We start from the raw sequence: 23,430 nt of genomic DNA, 5'->3' as shown, positions 1-23,430 counted from the left end.
CAGGGCTGGGACTAAACACCATATTGCGAGTACAATGCTACATATTGTGATTGCAATACACTGTTCTCTAAGGCCAATATATCAATCTCTTTGATGAGCAGTCAACCTGAAATCAAAACTAACCTTTATTCAACCTTGTTGGTCATAAGAAGTACAGATCCTCATATTATTTAAAAGACAAAATTCTTGTTTTCTTGTAATCTTTCATTAAAATGTAGTAAAATGCCATATACTAGGGCTGAAAGATTTGAAATATTGCATTATAGCCTACATTTAACAACTTTTAAGCAGGGGAATTTAACCCAATAACATTGAGCTCGTCAGCTGCCTGTAGATGAGTCAGACCAATAAGACATAACCAAACAGCTATGTGCTGTGTACATGACAACACAATCAAAACTAATGGGTATTCGGGCACTCCAGCCTTTAACCTGCAAGCCTGACAAAACTGCAACTGTTCCTGGCCAACAAATGTATAGACATTAAATTAAGCTGGGGCATGGACCTGCCACCTCTGCTGAAAACAGTCCTTGAGGAAACACTAAACTACATCACAGGAGAGAGAGACAAAACAAGTTGTTTCACATTAACTTTAAAGATTGGTAGGTAGTACTTTTCTCAGATTATGTGAATGTAAAGATTCAGGTTTTTGTGACATCAGTACTGTGAAGCCAAATCTACACCATTCTCCACAGTTTCTAAAATATATCCATCTGTCACTGATAGAGGGTCAATTTCAATCATTCATAGTTTACTAAACTAGAAAGCCTGGATGAACACGCTGGAGAGAGCAATTCTGGATATGTACAGGGGTCAGGGCCATGTGTGAAAATGACAACTTATGACCTTTCCCTCAGAACATTCTTGGATTCATCTTTCAGACTGACGAGGGGTGTGTGTGTTGATTTGGCCCACAAGACACAGTGTGTATGTGAGAGCAGCTTGCAATGTTGAATGTTTGTGTTTTGATTGGTTTCTAGAAAAAAATCCTCAAAACACAGATACACCTGTCCTGAATAAAAAGGTATGACTGCACTTGTGGCCCGTTTGTACACATACAGGCACAGATTAAAAAACGAATGTGTGCGTTTGTGCCCTGACACAGCTACAGTGAGCCAAGCATGCAGCTACTCCATCAATAAACTTCCCTGCAGTGTAAAATGGAGGGCACTGACCTTCCCTGCTACCATAAGTGTGGGGGTTTATGTGTGTAAGAGAGAGAGAGACAGAGAGAGACAGAGAGAGAGAGAGAGAGAGAGAGAGAGAGAGAGAGAGAGAGAAGAGAGCAGAGAGCAGAGAGCAGAGAGAAGAGAGAGAATGAAAGAGAGAAAGAATGAAAGCAGAGTGAATACAACTGCAGATAAGAGAGCATAATGCTCAAAGCAGTTTTTGTTTTATTTTATATGCGTATGTGGGGTTTTTTGTATGCTACTTAGGATGAAAACAAGGTTTCTCTAAAATATCAGGACCAACAAAATGTTCCTGACTTTGAAAAGCAATATGTATTTTCTTTTTAAATAAACATAATACGTTTTTGACAACACTGATCTTTTTTTACACCGCCAATGAATTTTCCTTTGAATCACTCATAGTTAGCACGATAAATGTTGCAACTTTAACCGTCCACTCATGTAGCAACAATAAAATGCACTGCCTTTTAAATCAATGAGAACCTTCCATAAGCGCCAAACGTGAGCAAGAAATAAGATTATCACTATTAAACACATCTTTATATATAAGAGTTACATGTATGCCATATATATATATAAACAAGTGTGTGTATGTGTGTATGCATGTGCCTGCAAGTGTGCATGTGATCAAGACAGGAACCACTAACTTCGTAGCTGCCCAGTGCACATCTCCCAGGTTTGTGGAGTGTATCAGGGACAAACATAAAAGGAAGAGGGGATTATGGTCAGACAGAAAAAGAGAGAGAATGACTGCTTAACACATGCAAGGCTAAAAAAAAAAGTAACAAAGAGAGAGAAAGAGCAAGATAATAAGAGTAAAAGAAGAGAGGGGAGACAAAAAAGCATGAGACAGAAAAAGAGAGAGAGACAAAGAAAAAAAGATCCCAATTTTTAAAAACCACAGACCTCTAGCTGCCTACGGATCACACACAATGAGCGGCAGAAGAAGGGCGCGGAGAAACAAGAGCAGGACACACACATAGCCCCGCTCGCTCACACACACTCTCAGGGATGGCTGTCACTGTGCCAGCACCACTTGTTAAACAGTGATTGGTTTTAAAGACTCTTTGTGGAAAAATAGCACAGATGCTCCTGCTCTGGTCCCAGAACAGGGGGCCAAAGGGTCAAGGCACTTGCCCAGTACCAGTATGTGTGTACAAAAAGCTGAAAATGCCCATATCCTACATTCTTCTTGTATTTGGTCCCAATTATGAATTTTTTTGTGGGTTTCTGTGCCAAAAAAGTTAAAAAGTCATAATTAATTTATGCATGGCCATATTTCAACCTGTATTTATCCCTTAAAGGACCCATGCAGTACATCTTTCTTGTATTTAATATTTTTTAGTTGAGATCCACTTATGACATTTGGTTTTACATGCCAAAAGCATTCATAACTAATTCTGATATGACTTTTTACCAACCTCTCTTAACCTTTAAGACAAGATCTATGTACATGACTTGCTCTAAGTGGCTGCTCTGTATTGTGCCTCATTCAGAAAGCAGTTGAAAATTAAACATTCCTTATGGCTTCAACATGAACACGAGAGGTAAAACTGCTGAATGCTGAACAGGCCATTATATGCAAGTACTCTGGTGTTCATAAAGATTCAAAACGAGCTGTTTTCTGGCTTGCCATATTCCTTATACTGAAAGAAAGTTAAATTGTCCATGACATGGTTCTTTAAAACTAAACAGGCTGTTCTTGTTTCTGTGTCTCTAAGACACACACACACACACACACACACACACACACACACACATTATCTAAGCCGGTTATTCTTCTGGGTCGCAGAGAGAGCTGGAGCTAAGACATTTGCAAATGATTTCTGTTCTAATCAGATGCCCTTTATTGGGTCTCATTCAAACACCAGGCTTGGCTGGCAAACATTCCCTATAATTTCAGCAGGAATGGGGTAGAGTTAAATTACTTTTTTTTTTTTTTTTACAGAAAAATTTGTTTAGTTTCCATATATGGAATATTTGGACCATGGTACATTTAGAAACTATTCTATAAAATGTCAAACTAATTTTAAAAAAAGGTTTTTTTTTTATGATATGGGTCCTTTAAGTGACAAATTTCACAAACTGGAGTCGTATATCCTTATTAGTGGCTACCATGTAATGCAGTGACAGGCATCACGCCTGGTGCTGTAGTGCCCCTGCAATGTTCTGTATGTGTGGTCACTCTGCTCTCCACACCCCTCCATAGACAATAGCGCAGGAGCAGGTACATTTTCAGTCGTGCAGCTGCCAAGTTGCCTCTCCTACTTTCCAGCCCTCTCCAGGGTCCTCTCTGTCCGGCACCTGCATGCGGAGGCCGTATCTAAACTGTGGACAGATCTAGCATAACAGATCTGTTATTTAAAGGCCTGAGAAATCTTGCTGGAAAAAGGTTTGCACCTTTTCATTTTCCGCTCAACTTTTAGTTTCATTAAGCAATATTAGAGCTGGATTAGCTTAACCCAAGGAGGTTCTGTAATATAGTCTATGGGACTTTACTGGCCAATTCTTGGGGTTGCAGTATCTGCGCACTGAAAGGTCTGTGGATCAAAAGGTCCCGTCAGCATTACGCCACAGGATGCACTCAATAACAATACTGCTTGGAACAATTATTACTGAGGAAGATCCAGGTTCAGACAAATACAGAAAACAATCCACTCCAAAATTATTATGGTCAGAGTCTTAAAACATGCATATTGTAGATTAGCAGTGGATTAAAATCTTCAATCATCATTTAAATTACAGGACTTTCCCAGGTAAACTAATCCAGCTCCAAAATATCTAATGGTCATGTATTAACATCACAGCCCCTGTCAGGAATCAGTGCAATGTGATCAATTTTTTAGCACCAAACAACAAAAAGTTCAGAATATTAAACCCCTTATTAAAATATATAAGAACATTTTCTATGATTCAAGTTAACACTGTGGATACGGCATTATTTCAGCAATTCCAGATTGGGGCATTAGGTAAAATGAAAACGAAATAAAATTCAGTCTTTTGCTAGATTAATTCCAGATATACTTTATCTTATGCCAAGGTATAGCAGAATGGGAAGTTAACACAAAATAAGCGAGGAGCACACCACATTACTACTGCACAGTTAGTTCATGATGTGTGCATTATTGCTGATGTTGACAAAAAGCACAATCTTTAAGGCTCTTTCAATATGTAGTCCAAGCACGCTGGCAAGATTTCTCTCTTTATCTCCTGTAATGGTAAATGAAATACTGCTCGGATCATTATATACTAGTATTTAAACCCAAAAGGCGTTTACACGATTGATATATGGAAGGGCAACATGGAGAGGTGGAGGGCGGGCAAGCTAGGCACACAAAAAGAGAAAGAAAGAGAAAGAGAAAGAGAAAGAGAGAGAGAGAGAGAGAGAGAGAGAGAGAGAGAGAGAGAGAGAGAGAGAGAGAGAAAAAAAACAGAGCTGCCTGCGATATTATCTACATGCCTAATCAGCGAAAAAAAAAAAAATGCAGTCCCAGTTGCACAAGCACCATGCCAGCACATAATGACAGAGGGTACTGTACATCGAATCACTGTGTTGGAGAGAAAGACAGAGGGAGAAAGAGAGACAGAAAAAAAGAAAGCGAGAGAGAGAGAGAGAGAGAGAGAGAGACAGGAGTGTGTGCAAGAAAGAGAGAGATATAAAGGGTGAGAGTGAGATATATAGAGAGAGAGAAGCGTTACAAGGAGCCCCTAAAGAGACAGGAGTAGAAGAGCAGAGCGTGCAGATACAAACCGGGTCAGAGCTGCTTAGCTAATTGGGGCCAATTCGCTGCAGGAGAGAAATGTCGAACACCCCAAGTTGTGTACAATACTGCAAATATCTGAAATTACTGTCCTACACAGACACTAACACAAAAACAGAACACATACACACGCAAACAAACACTGATCACTGGTGCACAGGCATACACACACACACACACACACACACACACACACACACACACACACAAGCGGGCACTTTAACTTCCATTTTCTCTCTCAGACATTCACACAACACAAACACACAGTCTCTCACCCTTGCACAGTGTTTGTGAAGTGGACAACACACTGAATTAACCCAAATGCATCTTATGAAAATGTAAATGAAATAGAAAGTCTACATTTTTCTAAGGCTACAACAAACATTCAATGAATGTGATGAATAAAATATCTTTACATGGTCAACAGATTCAAATAACCAGCACTCGCCAGCTATAGTCATATGGTTAAGAGCTTCTGCCAAATGCCATAAATGTAAATGTTAGGGATAACTGAAAACTTTAAATAGTAGATAGTTGCAGCCCTACAAATTTCTTCCCTGTGGTCCTCTTATAGCTGTTGGGTTTACCTAATAAAAATAGTCATAATTCATATTTACATGATTTCCTGTATTCCATGATTTAACCTCTCTTTAAGGTTTAATAAGCTGTTCTTGCCATTTTTGCTATGAAGACCGATGCATGCAAAAGCCCTCTAAAAGTAATTTTCTGGTTGGCTGCTCTGTACTTAATCCAGTCTGAAACACTTCTTATAACTTCAGTGTGAATGAGTGAGGTTAAAATGCTATAGGCTGACTGAGCAGATATACATAATTTCACTCCAAATTGGCTATTTTTGTGCCTCAGTTTCTAATGTGGACTTGGAAATTAACATTACGTTTTGAACCTTGATGTTACCACATCAAAAAACAGTTTTTCCATGATATCAGCGATTCATCTACTCTACCCCAAATCACTGGGTATAACACAATTGATTTTCTGTGTTCACATTAGTGAAAACGGCTCATGTTTTGCGTCACAAACGTGTCTGTCTGTGTGTGTTAGAAAGAGTAAGAGGGATGCTTCAGGACAGTGTGATCTACAGAGAAACTCTGGCCATCAAGTAGGCTTTTGGGAGCCTCCTACACAGCAGTTGGCTTAGGCTAATCCAATTCCTCAAAACCATCAGAGTCTAAAAAATAACTACCCTGCTGCTGAATAAGGAGAAAAATAGGCTCTGTTGTGGAATGAGCAGAGCAGCAGTTATTTTAGGGCTGCCATAAACTGAATCAAATACTAAACAAATAAATATATTAATGGCTCCTTTTAATGTTTGAGTATCATTAAGAGGTAGTGAACAGATTCAATCAAGTGTTGGGAGGGTCCTTAATATCAGCACGTTTTATATTAATATTTATTCAAACTTTCCTCCAGTTGGAGGCATGAGTTTGTTAGATCAAAGTAATATTAGGAATTAATCTGAATTATTAAATATAATTTCTCTATTAAACAACACAATCATTTAAGATATTTTCTCTCAGTTGCAAAGTAGAGATGACACACTACTACTTTTTTCTTTTTCCAATAGTGATTTTGAAACCTTGAGTATCAACAAACTCCGACACCCATCTGAGATTTTATTCTTTAAAAACTATTGAGCTTTAAAAAGTGATATTTTGAACTGAAACACTTTATTAGCACTGAGGCACTCATTGAAGATGAGGCTCTAGAAGTAGGCCATCATGCTCAAACGTGGAATTTTTAATTAACCTGGTTAAACATGGTTAATTTAGGTACTCAAGTGCCTATGCATATATTGCATCATACGAATCTAGGATCCCAAAATGTCACAAGAAAACCAGTGCAAAGTTTTTGAAAATACTCTTTTACTAATGACATGAAGCTACATTTTCAGCTTGTGCAATGCACGTGACCAAATAAGTGCATTTGTTAATGGACTTCGGAATGGGAACTACTATTTTGTAAAAGTCAGTGTGTCGTTCACTCCACAGTTTAAATTCAAGAAGCATGTAAATGAAACAGAAAGGCCTGTAAGATGACAACACACACAGACACACACAACACATCTCTCTCACTCACGCACACATCGCTCATATCTGTGATCAAGCAAGACAAAAGAAGGAGGACTGATCACAGTGATTGGTACAATTCAACAGATCTCCTCCACATCATGTGAGTATGGTAACTATGGTAACAGTTGTACAGGCGACATCAGAAGTGATCCTTGAGGTTAGGCTAACAGGAAGGTTCTCTACAGGGGCTCTAGAGGGACACAAAACATGATAGCAAGGGAGTTTGACTGAATTTGAGAGAGGGAGAACATTGGATGAGATCACAACATTGAAAAGGGGCGGGGCTGACAGCAGAGGAGGTGTGACTATAATCTCTGACTGGACCAATCATCCACTCACACACAGTCAGTCATCAATTTGAGTCCAATGGCACGTATTATATGTGGGACCTTACCGATTCTATGGGCTTGTCCAGGGAGGCCTGTTCCAACTCCAACTGGCCCTCCTCATACTGGTCGAAGTGATTTCCACCCTATTAGGCAGAGAAAGAAAGACAGAGGTTAGACAACAAAGGCTAGGACTGCACAACAAATTGTTCCTTTACCTGGACCAAGAAAAGAAAATGTGTCCATCCTGACAATCACAAGAGACAGCCCAATTTCAGGCTGGGCTCATGCTAACCATAGACTAGAAGACTTTAGATCTTTTCTGAGTATTTTCAAAGATAACGTCACAGAGTTTTTAGTCACAGACTATGACAAAATATGATAAACTACAAAATCTTGCAGAGTCACTATTTGCAAGACTTCAACTAGATTTTGAGATTATTTCACTGGCAGAAATTTACAAGCAGAGAAACCTTTTTCCTTTTTCACTCTATAGTGGGACAAATAGAAAGATATGTTGGCTGGTAATGTAAAATTCTGGGTCTCAGAGCAGTTCACTGTAGAACTGCATATTCTGGCAGATCATCACCCATTAGTTTTAATTAACCTTTAAAATGTGCAATTACTTTATGTAACAAAGATCTACGTATCAACAAAATACGCAGTGTTTGACAGTTGATTGGGTGTTAAACACTAAACCACAAAAAACAAACAAAATAAGAAACCACAGTAACAGAGTTACTAACATCTTTAATAATGCCATTTTTTAAGTCCTCTACACATTTCCTTACATCACTGTTACACTCAGTGAACCTGAAATATTAAAACAGATGACATATTTATGTTAATATGAGTATTGTATTAAATTGGAGCAGATATACCTTTCTTTCTTTTTTAACAGCAGCTCGCAAATGGATTTTCTCCCTTGCACTCTCACATCACTATTTGCATGAGCCAAGCCTAAAAACTTATGTTAATATCAAACACAGTTGTTTGTCACAGCCAAGAAAAAGACTGACCTAAAACAGCCATCCTGACAAATCCACAAAAATACTAATTTGTTGTTCTTCTTATCATTATTATGATAAAAACTGGCACAGTAAACTGTGTCTTGATGTCATCCACCTTGTGCTCTGATCTTAAGTCTCATTTGTTTGCAAGATCTAAATTTTTTGAATGTCAGGACAACTGATTTGTAAAAATAATCTGAAAAGGTGTGTTTTTTTTCTACAAACATGGGGGTGACTGAAGAACAACGAAGAACACAAAATTTGGGAAATCTGTCATGTTTAGTGACTCTCACTTTTTCATAAAGTCTCTTACATTTTCATAAATCCCGCAGTGTGGGCCAGGCATTAATCAGTTAGACAAGAGTTCAAGAATAATCTTTAAACAAAGCATCTTAAGGCGTACTGTGTAGACAAACTGTCTCTATTATTTGCATGAAACCCAGCAACCCTCCCCTGAGCATAATAGAGCAGGAGAAATAAGGGCACCTTCAGAATGAGGATGTAAGATTTATAGTCTACTGCACCTGCTCATCTTTTTTTCTTAAAGAGAAGAGCTATTAAAGGCACCCTCTCCTACTCTCACACTCTGAAAACATCCACAAATATCTGAACACATTCTGCAAAACTCAAACCATCATAAAAATCTCAGTGTTATGGCAGGTTAGAAACAGCATGAAGTGGCCACCATGCTGATGTTAGCCTGGTTATGCACAAATAGATACAGCAGTTCTAACAGGGGGACCATTCACTTGCATACAAAATCAATATTTTTCAATAATTTTCAATAATCAATAATTTAAAATAACACAAATTTTATTTATTCTGACAAAATTCACGCAAGATGTAATTCCGTATGAGGTTGAATTGGCTTCTTGCTCATGTTCTGTATAGCTTGTTTAACCTAGCAATGATTGATATGCTCTAATAAATGTGCCAGAAAGGGTTCTTGTGGTTGGTGTGGTGTAGTGGATAACACCTCTGCCTTCGACACTGTAGACTGGGGTTCAATTCTCGCCTGGGTAACCACCCTACACTATGCCAATAAGAGTCCTTGGGCAAGACTCTTAACATTACCTTCGCCCACCTATGTAAAATGATCAAATTGTAAGTCGCTCTGGACAAGAGCATCTGTCAAATGCCATAAATGTAATGTAATGGTTCTTTACACAACACCTCAGAAGAGCCTTTGCTTACCTAAAGAACATTTCAGTGAACACGTTTCCATGGCCTTAATAATACGATAACTGCAGAAAATTTGATTTTGTCAGTAATCTGATCAATGCATTTACATGCACTGGAGTAACCAGATAATGGGAAATTCTGAGTCTACATGAGTCAGACACTAATCCAATATCTGCAAACCGGCAATAAAATTACAGAAGACGATGTGGAATAAACGTAAGATAAAACTCACAATTTCCAGCCGTGTTTTTTTTTTAAACATTGCGCCATTTTACCTGAAAATATAAACTATATAAATATGAACTAAATATGAACCAAAAATGTTTTGTTGTTTACATGCACTGAGAAATCTGACTACTGAGCTAAAACCCAACTCTCTTTATAGGATTTCTTTAGTGGATTTCTAGACCGTACTCTCACCTAAGAAACTGAAGAATGCTGTTTACATGACTGCATAAATAATCAAATAACTGTAGAAATCTTATAATTGATAACACATGAACAGTGATTCTGTAGTAGAGAAACATTTTCGCAAAAGAGATGAGAAAGTGAAGAATCATTTTAAAGTCGCTCACAGAACCCCTTATGGCACTCAGTGCACAAAAAAGCATTTCTGAGAAAAGCATGTAACGGTTAACTACAAAACAATTCTCCTTCAATGTAAAGACATTTCTATAACCAAGATAGAGGGAGTCATCCCTGAAGGCTGCATCTCTCTCTTTGACGCGCACACACACACACACACACAAACACACACACATATCTGTGTGCTGTCAAATGAGACATGCTGCTGTCATGTCCTGCATCGCTCTGTATGCCTTCACCAATCATGTGCTGTGGGGAGCAAAGCCCAACCTCAATGACAAACCAGACCTCATGCAATAAAATACATCTACTACATATCTCCCTGGAAGGAAGAAAAAAGATGAAACATGTTCTGTGGGCCTCTTTCATAATTTGCATATCAGTACTAAAACAGCCTATGAAGCATAAAAACCTGGGCACCATATAAGCACATGCTAGAATAATACTTTTATTTCTGAAATCTGACCATTTTTCCGCATTTCACCATGTATCATTTTGAATTTCATTATCGGTTTTTATGAAAGAGAACAAGCTTGACCTTATTAAAGGAAAAAGTGTAACACTAATTGCATAAAACATGTGGGTCATTTTAGACTGAGCCAAATCTAGCACTACACATCTCTCTTTTTTTGGCTTTATGTGGATCTCAGAAGGGCATCAAAAACATACAGCAAAGTATTTTCCTAGGTACTGCCAACACATACGCTTTCTGAGCTTATATCCAAGCTCTAGCTGTCACTGTCCATCCATCACGACCAAAACAGCCTAATGCAGCGTAAAATATTATACCCCATGCTATATAAAACCCCATTTACAAAAAAGTTGGCACGCTGTGCAAAATATAAATAAAAACAAAATGCAATGACATGCAAGTCATAAACCCCATGTTTCATTGAAAATGCTGCAAAACAACATCAAATGTTGAAACTGAGAAATTTTATTGTTTTTAAAAAATATATATTTTCCCATTTTGAATTAGATGGCAGCAACACATTCCAAAAAAGTTGGGATGGGGGAACAAAAGGCTGGTAAAGTTTAAAAAAACAAAAAACCTGGTGTTGGATTGGCAGCATGTCAGTAACATAATTGGGTATGAAAGACCATCTCAGAGAGGCAGAGTCTTTCAGAAGTAAAGATGAGAAGGGGTTCACCACTCTGTGAAAGACTACACCATCAAATAGTGCAACAATTCAAGAACATAAGAAGAACATAAAATAGCAAAGAACTTCTGCTTTTCATCGTCTACGGTACATAATATCATTAAAAGACTCAGTGAATCTGGAGAAATCTGTCTGTAAGGGACGAGGTCAAAAACCAGTATTAGCTGGCCATGATCTTTGGGCCCTCAGACGGCACAGTATTAAAAACAGACATGATTCTGTAGTGGAAATCACTGCATGGGCTCAGAAACACTTCTGAAAACCATTCTGTGAAAACAGTTCATCACTGCACCCACAAATGCAAGTTAAAACTCTAAAACACATAGAAGAAACCAAATATAAACAGGATCTAGAAATGCTGCCACCTTCTCTGGGCCTGAACTCATTTAAAATGGACTGAGGGGAAGTGAAAGTGTCCTGTGGTCCGATGAATCAACATTTGAAATTCTTTTTGGAAATCATGGACACTGTGTCCTCCAGGCTAAAGACCACTCAGCTCGTTATCAGTGCACAGTTCAAAAGCCAGTATCCATGATGGTTCAGGGGGGCATTAGTGCACATGGCATGGGCGACGTGCTCATCTGTGAAGGCACAATTAATGCTGAATGATATATACATGTTTTGGCCACATATGCTGCTGTCCAGATGACGTCTTTTTCAGGGAAGGCCTTGATTAGTTCAGCAGGACGATGTCAAACCACATTCTGCACATGGTTAATATAAAGCAATGCTGCTGAGTCTGGGTGATAAACTGACCTGCCTGCAGTCCAGACCTGTCACTACTGATAACATCTGGCACATTATGAAATTAAAAAATATGGTAAAAGAGACTCTGAACTGATGAGCAGCAGAAATCCTGTATCAAACAAGAACAGAAAAATATTTCACTTTCAGAACTACAGCAGCATCTCCTCAGTTCCCAACACTTACAGGGTGATGTTAAAGAGGAGGTGATGAAACACAGTGGTAAATAGGCCCCTGTCCCAATTTTTTTGGAACGTATTGTTGGCATCAAATTCAAAATGGGCAAATATTTTTCAAAAAAATGACAATTTCTCAGTTTTAGCACCTGATTTGATGTTTTTGTACTATTTTCAATTAAATATAGGGTTTAAATGATTTGCACATTTCATTTTGCTTTCATTTACATTTTGCACAGCATTCCAAATGGGGTTGTACATATTTTATTTGAAAATACTGCTGCAGCAATTCCAGGTCCACAGTAGGCCTGGCTGACATATAAAGATAATTACTATGATATTTCCCAGTTAAAAACCATGCTTTTCACTAATAACACTAATAAGCTGCTCTGTGCTAACATCCAATCATCCATTTTTTTATTTTGTTTTGTTTTTATTTCTTACTGCCACAAGTCATGAGGCAAGCTGACATTCCAAAGCACTTCGGCCTTCATTTTCTATTTCATTCAAATAAAGAAAATTAAGGGAAATCATGCAGTAACATTACAGCGTGTAGCAGAGAGGAATAACATAGGCAGTTTATTAAAAAACCTCTATCTCTCTGTGAAACGGACTACATTCTCTCTCTTTAATTCTCTCTTGGGTCTTTTACCAAAATAGTGATTATTGCCCTTCACACAGCGCCATTGGGTTACTTGCCTATTATTGACAATATCCAACTATATTGCCTTTGCGCCCAGGCCTAGTCCACGGCAGATAAACCTGATACTGAAAGTCATACTGAGTAGTAGGAGGGACTTCAGTCAATCAGGAACTGGTAATGTTCCCAAACATTGCTTGAAGCTTTCTGAAGTGTGTTATTTACAAGTGAGCAATATGGCAAAGACATAAACACAGTACACAAATTACTAGACATCCTCACGATACATATATAAAAATATTTTGTTTTCTGAGCTTTGATACATTTTGATAATACTTTACACATCATATACATATCAACATGTGCTACATTTTAAAATTTTGTTATGAAAAACAATGATTAAAATGCTTTTTTACTCACTGCTTAAAATATTTCACTGTACTAAGTCCAGTTAACAAGGGCCAGTTACACTTAACTGGACTCCAGCTGTCATTAGGATTCAAACTTTTTTTCAAACAATTCTCATTACTACTTGATGCACATCATCAAAACATGTATCATCAAGTATCATGATGTGATATTGTAGCCATAATGTTCACCCTTGTTTGATAGCTTCTTATGAATCTCTTTTTAATGATACTTCCATTTGTTGAATGCTGGGGAAACTGTGACCCATATATACATATTATATACTCAGAAATTAATCACCAAAACAATTAACATATCAAATTACCCCTTGTGTGTCAGCATATTAAACAGCAACACTGCATACAAACCAGTGACCCTAGCCAAAGCTATATAACCGTGTACATGTATACATAACAGATGCACACACTGTTCACAAAAAGTAGACTGAGAAATAAAGGCAAATTCGAATGGAAACTCAGTGGGGACAGATCAGGCCCAATTCCTTTCCCTCAGAAACAGAAAGACACAAACCACACCTGCTCAGACAGTTACACATACACATACGCATACACGCATACGCGCGCACACACACACATACACACACACACACACAAACAAACCATCTCTTCTCTACTCTAGGAAACATACATTGCAATTAAAGCAAACAAACATCTCAAAAATCCATCCTTGGTCCACAGCACCAAAAGCACTGCATCATGATGTTCATAAGTCATGACAGTAATTACTGTTTGTGATCAACAGCGACTAGCAAATTTTGACAGTGACAGCACAGTCATCCATTAACATTAACCCAGAGCACAAAACAATCGCTCATCGCTTTCACAAGCATGTCGCTGTCTAACATCTACCTTGATTTCATCATTATTGCGAGGGTGATTAAAATACACTCTAGCACCATGTTTTATCCATTGCTGAGACGTGGCATTCTATCTAGCACTAGTAAACAGCAGAAACAGAAACATCTGTTTTCTCATCAACGCACTTCACTTCCAAAATATCATCATCCTCCACACTGAGTACACATCTACAGCAGTGACAGCTTCTTTAATGCATCTATTAAAGATGCACTAATATAGAATTTCTAGCACAAATAACTGTCAGATTAATGCCTTACTGCAACCAATACCTAATAGCAGATCATATTACATTTTTTCACATTTTAAAACAAGTTTATATAAACTATATATGAAGTATAACAGGCCTAAGGCCCTGTTCTTACTTGGTATTAACATCTGTCTTGAGAAGATGAAGAACACAGCTGCTGTTGTGATGACCCAGATGATTAACACAATACTTTGTTGCTGTCAGTATCTCTGAGCTGCATTAAACCCTGTTTACACTTGTACTTAGCATTGGTCATTTCTTGTCAGACCACCAATGACAAACATTAATGCCCGGTGGTACAGAGGGCCTAAGACGACATTCAGACTTGGCAGGTTTGGTTAGATTGCTCTGTAGTGTGGTTCATTAGAGCAAGTAAGAAAACTGCCATCCCAACTCTGGTGCACATCAAAAAAAACTTCAAAACGAACTCTGGTGCGGTTCGTCTTAAACGTCAATGCAATACAGACCAAAGACATCTAAGCAAATCAAAGACAGAACGAACAGTCATCTCCTTTCTGCATAACTTATTTGGTACGCTGAAAAGATGAGCTTCTGATGCTGTTTTTAATATGGACAAGTGTTTTATCATCTCGTTATAAGCTATGAATGGGTAATTATAGAATGGATAGCTTCAGTTTTAAAATAACGCTTGCTTAAAGTCATTATAAAACACTCAATATACACATTTGACTGCACACACAAATTATATTATGCATTAAGACAGCAAGGTTTGTATGTTTTTTAAAAGTAGTACACCACTTGAGGGACATCATCCTCCTTTCCGCTGCAAAAAACCACGGTCACAGCAGGTCTTGTGGTTTACTGCTCTAATATTGCAAGCTAAAAACAACAAGCCCAGACAGAACAGAAAACAGAATGATACAGAAAGTTTGATGGACATTATCACTGATATTGTATGTCTCAAAAGCTATCCAGTCATGTGACATCCACTTGTATAAAGTTTGCATATAGCTTTTGGTTTGATGTGAAAAATGTCAGTGTGAACTCTAAGCAAACCAGAACTAAACTGCAACAGTGTATCATGTTCTGCTTTGGACTGAATTAAGGAAACTGAGCTACAAGTATAAACACCCACTAAAACTTAATACTCTTATTATGGATCAGTGATTGATTTTAAGCAGCATTATACATATTTCTCCAAACAACTACGCTATTTCAATGTAAATATCTTACGTTATTTAGCAGACAATCTTATTCAGAGCCACTTACAATGGTATCAGAATGTAACAATGTAGCAATTGTCGGTGGCATTCCTGTCTGGAGCCCAGTGCTTTATGTTGTGGAAGAGGTATTAAGTAGGATGTTATGGTGGTGAATATTCTTTTAAGTGTAAAATTGTTGCAGAATATTTACATGCTTTAAAGTGCTGCACTGATTAAGACAGGGGCAAATCAAAAGTGACAGAGCACTGGTGCAGTGCAGCACAGAAGAGGTATGGTTACTGGTACTGGCTGGAAATGCAGTTCACTTTACATAGTGCTGCCTTCACAGCCAAGAGAACGTCAATATGTGCAGCCTTGTGTGTGTGGTTTTTTTGCATCCCCAGTGTTATTCACTACACATCTGTTCACTGTATGTGATTACATAAGAGTAGATGAAAATGGGCTGTTAAATTATCATTTGTAATTTTGGGCCTTAATATAATTAGTGAATGGACAAATATTTTACATTTATCAGCGTATGTGAGGTGTACATGTATCTCCACCATCTATTAGTTAAGGTTATAGACCTCATCAACTATTGGGTCCCCCCAACCCCCTTTGGGTTTATTCCTGGATGAAGGGAAGGCGGAGCAAGGCCACAGAAAAACTGACCCTGGCAAAATGACGAGATTCAGCCCCAAGAGGACAAGTATGAGGCAGTGTGACTGACACATCCCTTGGGGAATACCTTCCAGTGCAGCACATTTCTCTGCTGCCTCAGTTCTACCCCCCATTCATTTAATGGAGCACTGGGGATATCACCCTGCCAACAAGGGGATTAGTCTGGGACAGTTTAAGTGCACATCTCTCAGGAGTTAGAGCATAGTCAGAACACAGACTGCCAAGAGAACATGGAAAAAAATGGCACAATATTGCTGTTAAGGGGAGAATGGAGATTTAATGAGTACGAGAGCAAAGAAGATCTAGATTCTGGATTTAAATTTTGGTTAGGACAACTGAGCTCCTGTTTTGAACAGACACATCCTACATAATCTACATCCTGTTCTGACTGAATGCAAAACAATATAAGGCATCCAAAAAGCAGTGCTGGCTGTAACACTCCTTACAGCTTACAACTAAACCGCTGTACAGTGATTAGGTGGATATACATAAATTCATTGGTTTTCATCCTAAAAATTATTAATTTACTTAATTTACTTTCTGCAATTTCTATACAACTGATTAATTCCTGGTTAGACTACTGTAACACCTTCTTAGCTAATCTTCCAAATAAGAGCATACAGTACATCCAGAATTGGGTTGTATATATTATAACCAAGTCTCACAATTTTTTTGCACATGTAGAGTGTCCTACTTCCTCAAGTACATGCTACAGTTTCATTTAGGTTTCTCTGCTGAAGTTACATGTCATGGGTGATTTTAATGTATTAGGCCCCCAATTGTGAAATGCGCTCCTAAAACTTAGAAATTTCAAATCTTCACTTCTTTTTAGAACATGTTTACCTTTTTAAGTCTGCTCTTATTATGTAACAATTTCAATTTCAGTTCAATGCATTATTTGTTCTTATAGTTCATTGCATTCATTTATCTTTTTTTTTGTAGTACCTTATTTATATTTTCTTGGGTGAAACTATTTGAGAGAACATGTAATGAAAGTATACTACATAAAAAATATATTGTTGTTGTTGTTATTATTATTATTGTTATTATATGCACTAAGGAGTGAATAGTATGTTTTGAAAATGTTTATATACTACATTATCAAACTCTGCAAAACTGCAAAAACACGAGGAAATGCTATGGGCCCTTTAAAATGCTAGCCAAGACAACTTTCCATCAACCCAAAAAATACTGACGACTATAAAACTACAAAATGAGAAATCTGTTTTCACTTTGTTGTTATTTGTCTATAAACAAAAACTGCAATATTTAATTTTACACACAAAACACAGCTTCCGTAGGTGCAAATTATCTTAGACATGTGTCCCTTAGCAAAACATCAAGCTGTGAGTCATATCAGCATCTACAGCTGTGGGACTGTTCACAGAGACTTGAGCACATGGTGAAAACAAGGCCATATGTGAAAAGTGTAGAGACCAAACAAAGAAGCAGAGCTGGTTTTGGTCTCTCCGGTATAGACACATCTTCTCTGACCTTATGAAGGCACTGTGAGAAGGTCAAGAGGCTTAACAAGGTTTCAGTGCAGAGCAGCCTGCCAGACAGATCCACAGCAAGACCAAGAGTGGAGCCAAGACAGACCTGAACAGTGCTGACAAAAATCTACATCATAGTATTTTTCAATTTTTGAAAATCTGAGGAAAAGTAATTAATATACTTAATGAGGACTGGTACTTAATAAAAGAATGTCTTGTATGTCCGAAACAGCTTGTCCTACGGCAGCGTGGCATGCTTAGTTTTTAAGTTATAACACCAAGTAATTTTTTTACAGTGATTCAATATCCCTGAAACTATATAGCAATATTACACTGTGACACCAGCATATACGAGCACCAAGCCAACAAAAAGCACAGTGTTACAGAGCTTGATAGGGAGGAAGAAAAAGCAGATTTGAGGGAGAGGGACCCAGAGCTGTCAACACAGCCACCAGCCTCCCTGAGGAATGCCACAGCTGCGCCAAACTTCAGAGCAAAGTGTGCTATGTAGAAAAGTCTGTCCGTCTTCACTGATCACAGACACGGAGACTCAAGGTTATCCAAAAACAGCTGAATACTCAAGGCAAGTGTTGCCATAGCCATATTAGTGGCCCAAATAAACAAGCAACAGTAAGTAAATAAATAAAACATACAAGCTAGGGAAGTAAATGACTGACCAAGTAACCATTAATTAACAAATAAACAACTGATCAACCTACACTTTTCTTTTACTTCCAATAGACAACAAAAGAACGTTTTAAAATGATATGCCTAAGGGTGCTACTGGTAACAGAACGGAATACTAATATATAAGACATGCAGCTAAAAATAGCTGTATTATTGACCATTTTTCAGCAGGACAAAAGCTACACAACGTACCACGTTAAATCAGGAATCCATAATCAATAAGACAGACAACATTTTGCCAATGTTCTCCAAGACAGAGTTTGATGCACAGCACTCTGAGAAAATTACAGAAAATGCAATGGACAGCACTGGCTTACGGGAGCTACTAAGGCACCCTGAGACAAAGCTAGCGCCAGTGTTGGCATTTATTTTTGTTTTAATTTGGAATTACAATAAAAACGTTAGTGTCCCACTGTTGTTGAAGCTTTTAATTTTTGTCATATATTCAAAAAAAAACTAAACTAAACTCAGGAGAGCAGAGAGACCAAAAAAAATCGGAGCCAAATTACTGATAGATCACCAAAAGACAAGATTTCCAATGTGTGTCAGAAGCATGGACTGCAAACACATAAATGTTTTGAATTGTATTTATTAATTAATGTTTTCAGTAGAGCTACACATGGTCCAAAAATGGCTTGGCACATCCAACAGGGCATTGAGCTCTGTTTTCCTTACCATCAAATGCACATAAATCACAAAAAAGGCTGTGTGGAGAGAAGAAAGTGGACCAGTGGGCTGGTTTTCTTGCCACATACATTGGTAATCTTTGCTATAACATCACTAGTTGCAAGAAAAAATAAAAAGAATAGATGGAGAAAACGAGAAGACAGGCATCCACTGTCTGATCAGGTCCAAAGTTCCAGTTTTGCACCGTTTCTAAACAAAGATGGCCATTCTTGGCTGACTGATTAAGAGAAATGCATTAGGAATCCACTAATGCTGCATTGTACGGTCAACTGCAATTATGATATACAATACAACAAATGTGCACCACTGAATCCTTGACGTGGCTCGATAAAATACAATGGAAACACTTGAAATTGGTCAGGATGCTAAAAGCACAGAATGAAGAATGAAAACGACTAGTTAGAGACATCTGCATTTTACAGCCTTCCCTAATATTAATAAAAATTCCACAACAAAAATTAACAAAAAATATATATTGTACAGGGCCAATATCCAAAACCGGACAGATGAAATATTTAATACACTTGTGCAGTTTTTGCTTTACGCTGGTTTAAAGCATAACTTTCCGCACAGCAGTAACTGTATTATGGCAAAAGTGCACAATCACAAGACAAGCAAAACAAGTTTTTCTTATCACGGTTTTATTTTTTTCCCCATACACTAATAAACACAAACCTCAGGTTAAATATTTCTCCTTTGCGACTTTCACCTGCATGCATGGATTTCTCACCATGTAAAATCACAAGAAGGTGTTACGTAACAATATGAATTGGGTGTATTTTCATATTCATCATTTACAGCTCTCTGAGTTGAATAAACATGTAAATATAAAGAAAGATTCATTAATTAATTAAAGTAATACCAAAATTGCATTAAACTATTTTTGATAGTAATAACTTAACACCAGCCAGTGACAAGTTGCTAAAGCTTAGATGAGCATATACAACTGAACCGGGCAGTCGTGGGCTGGAGGTTAGAGAACTGGCCCTGTGACTGGAAGGTTGCTGGTTCAATCCCCAGTGCTTACAGTCCATGACTGAGGTGTCCTTGAGCAAGACACCTAACACCCAATTGCTCCCCGGGCGCCGTGGACAGGGTGGACAAGTGTGCTCACTGCCCCCTAGTGTGGGTGTGTTCACTAGTGTGCATGTGGTGTTTCACTTCACGGATGGGTTAAATGTGGAGGTGGAATTTCCCCGTTTGTGGGGAGCGATTAAAAAAGTAACACTTAATGAGTTAATTTTATGTGCAGATTTTGATAACTGCAGCTGTTCTATAATCAATGGCAATTAAACATTTTTCATGCCGCTTTTGACAGCAAACTGACTGAAAAGGGCAGTGATCTTTATTAAATGAGAAACACTCTCATAAATAAAGAAATAAAGCAACTCTCATTTATTAGTTTTTCGCATTAGCGCTAATGAAGCTATCTAGCAATTTATTAATACAATATGTTTAGTATAGCTCAAGAAAATGGCAGATGATTTTATTTACTTACAATTGAAACAGGTGCTGCTCATCACAGAACATGAAATCAAATTCTGGAACAACAGTGCACTATATTAATATCGATTCTACTAGTTTATCTGTATCTCACAGAACCTCTAATACAGACTTCACACTGCAGAAAAAAATAAAACAGGCTAACTCACTGCTAATCCACACTCTCACATAAACCTAGCTATTTTCATTGGTGTAACCAGAAATTGCCAACAGACCACGTAATGTGCTTAGCAGTACATGACTGTCCAAAAAATTCCTTGTCAGGAAAAAAAAAAACATACACAGCACCATGTCTGATCAAAATACAAACAACAGCAGCAATCAGACTAATCCTGCTTCTAATTTCTGACACACTGTCAGGTCAATAGTTCACAGTTTGTAAATCTACAGAAGAACAGAACTTGGGGTCACCATGGGGAAAAAAGAACATCTGCTTCCTTCATTACTGCATAAATAAAAATATCCCAACGAGGCAGTTTTAGAAACACTTTTTTTAAAGTGAGGGTTGAACAGAAAAAAAGGACCATCTGTCCATGGATATCACCAGCTTTAGTGAAGGAGGACAAGACACTGCACATGAAACTGTAAAGAAGCTCAAAATGAGCAGCAGCACAACTAGTTTAACAAAGTAAACTGAGAAACCTTTAAAAATTCAGATTTAGCCAAACGTACCTGACCAGCCAAAACATACCTACTGTCCAAAGTCTGCTTATGGAGTTTTGCACTGGAGTCCTATGATATACTGAACAAAAATGTGAACGCAACACTTTTTGCACAACAGATTTTATTGAAAGCTCACATTAAACAGGGTGGGTCATGAAACAGAAATCCCACATTAATAACTGGTTTAATCACCACTGGACTGTAGGTTTTTTCCCCCAAATTTCCTGTATAATTAAATCATTCACATGTTAAAGTAACCCTAACCTAACCCTAACTATGTAAAGAAACTTACTGAGTCAGAACTGTTAAGAGTAGTAAAGACCAGCAGTAACATGAATGGTTTAATGTCCCTAAAAACACACATAAATTGCAAAAAAAATCATAAAAACACTGCCTGATGTCTGAGACATTGTTGTATGATGGTTTTATAAGATTTAGACCTTAAATGTATGTTTAATCCATTAAAGGCAGAGACACACATGCAGGGTGTTGTAAGGCAAACCAATACCTAAATAAAATTCATCTGCCACTATTTTACTGTTACCAAATTACAAATTTTACTGTTATCAAAATTACAAATATAGTGCATAAAATGATAAAAAAAAGATAGTAAATAAAATGGCTACATTTGCATTGTAAACAATGCTCTCCCTGGCTCCTATGACCACCACTGCAAAGAAAATCAGCCCATATGTTTATCCAGAATGCACCATTTCACATCAAACCACTCTGAGTGACTCTTTACACCTCAACATATGAATTATGCATGAAATTATGGTGAAATCTTGGTGGGATTCACCTTTAACAGAAACCAAAATGGTGATTCCATTGCACCATTTTATTTCAGTAAGAACCAGAGATTACACATTTCACAATAAATCCACAGAAAGTCTCAGAAAGATGCCTAATATAGTCCATTCGAGATCCATTCAGCCATTCAAGTTCACATCAACTAAGCAAAGTCAAAGACTAACACGCTACGCTCTGACAAGAAGCGAGCCTAAAAGAACAGTTTACGCATTATGGCAGATGGCATAACTTGCAAATCGGGCAAGGAAATGAAAGGGACACAAACAAGGCTTTGTACTGAGCGAAAAGACAGTCACAGCCTGAGAAAACATTCTGCATGTAATTAGCGTGCAGTCGTTGGGCTGGGAAATATGACACTATATAGCTCCTGTTATTGTGATGAATTGTCACAATACAATATTCCTTTGGGAACACATCGTGGATATCAGCAATACTCACAGAACACTGACCAACTGCATGTTTATTTATAAATAGAGCAAAATTGGTCAAGTTTAACTGGATTTAGTACAACACTGTACGCAAAATATCGAATCAAAATGACTGTGGTGCAGTGTTTTGATAGTATTTTGACAGCACTTCGGGCTCTTTTTTCCCTGCTTCAGCTGATCAAATGTCTGAAAAATAAATATCGTGACATCTTGAGAATTTTCTTAAGTAAAAACTGCAATACTACATTTTTGTCATATCGCCCACCTCTATGCACAAAAAAGAAATAGTGTAGCTTTAGCCAAATCAGGCCAATCAACTTGGTCTGCCAAACCTGACTGTCACAAGAACGCTTAAAGACGTTTAATACACAGTTAATCTGTCAGAAATCCCTAGCTTGACACAACCTACATACTACGGACAAGGTCGCTCTACCTCCTGCTGTTATCGCAGTTCAGTTTTGCAGCTTTATTTTATATATACGGCGGTCATGATGTACTCATTAGCATAGCAGGTTAGCTTAGCAAGCAATGCACCGTCTTCTCACAATAAAGCGGGAGGCTAAATGACGAAGCTGTAGTCAGCTTCTTGTTGTTACAATTTTCCCGTTCCACCTTAAGTGGTGCAGCAGTTACATTCCGACGCCCCAGGCTCCAGAATGTAACTGCAGCAGCATTTAAGGTGGAACGGGAAAAGTCGAACAAGAAGCTGGCGAATAGGAAACCGACTTCAGCCTCGTGGCTAAATGCTTAACACGCAACAAATACAGCGAACAGGCATAGAAAGTCCAAGCTGCAGTCGTGCTCTAATTGTAATGCTATATGGCGGTACTGTAAGAAGCCATTCGCGAGCAAAAATGTCAACGAGAAGCGCGAAAATTGCTCCTCTTGTCAGCGAAGGTAACCCGTTAACTAGCCAAC

At 37.9% G+C, this 23,430-nt stretch overlaps 1 protein-coding gene across 6 annotated transcripts in view; it reads right to left on the bottom strand.

Moving 5' to 3' along the window:
* The window catches only part of gpatch8 (G patch domain containing 8), a 48,632-nt gene that overhangs the window by 24,976 nt on the left and 226 nt on the right, over positions 1 to 23,430 (bottom strand). For 4 of the 6 annotated variants that reach the window (XM_017697534.2, XM_017697537.2, XM_017697542.2 and 1 more), the window contains one exon: positions 7,436 to 7,513. In XM_017697534.2, the coding sequence (XP_017553023.1) occupies positions 7,436 to 7,513 (78 nt within the window). Of the gene's footprint in view, positions 1 to 4,941; positions 4,978 to 7,435; positions 7,514 to 23,430 lie in introns of those variants that run through there. The other 2 variants (XM_037544580.1, XM_037544578.1) reach the window with 1 other exon arrangement.

The sequence above is a fragment of the Pygocentrus nattereri genome, chromosome 14, assembly GCF_015220715.1.
Source record: "Pygocentrus nattereri isolate fPygNat1 chromosome 14, fPygNat1.pri, whole genome shotgun sequence".
Taxonomy (NCBI): domain Eukaryota; kingdom Metazoa; phylum Chordata; class Actinopteri; order Characiformes; family Serrasalmidae; genus Pygocentrus; species Pygocentrus nattereri.
Note: the sequence above shows the minus strand (reverse complement) of the source record. Positions and strands in the feature narration are given on the sequence as shown.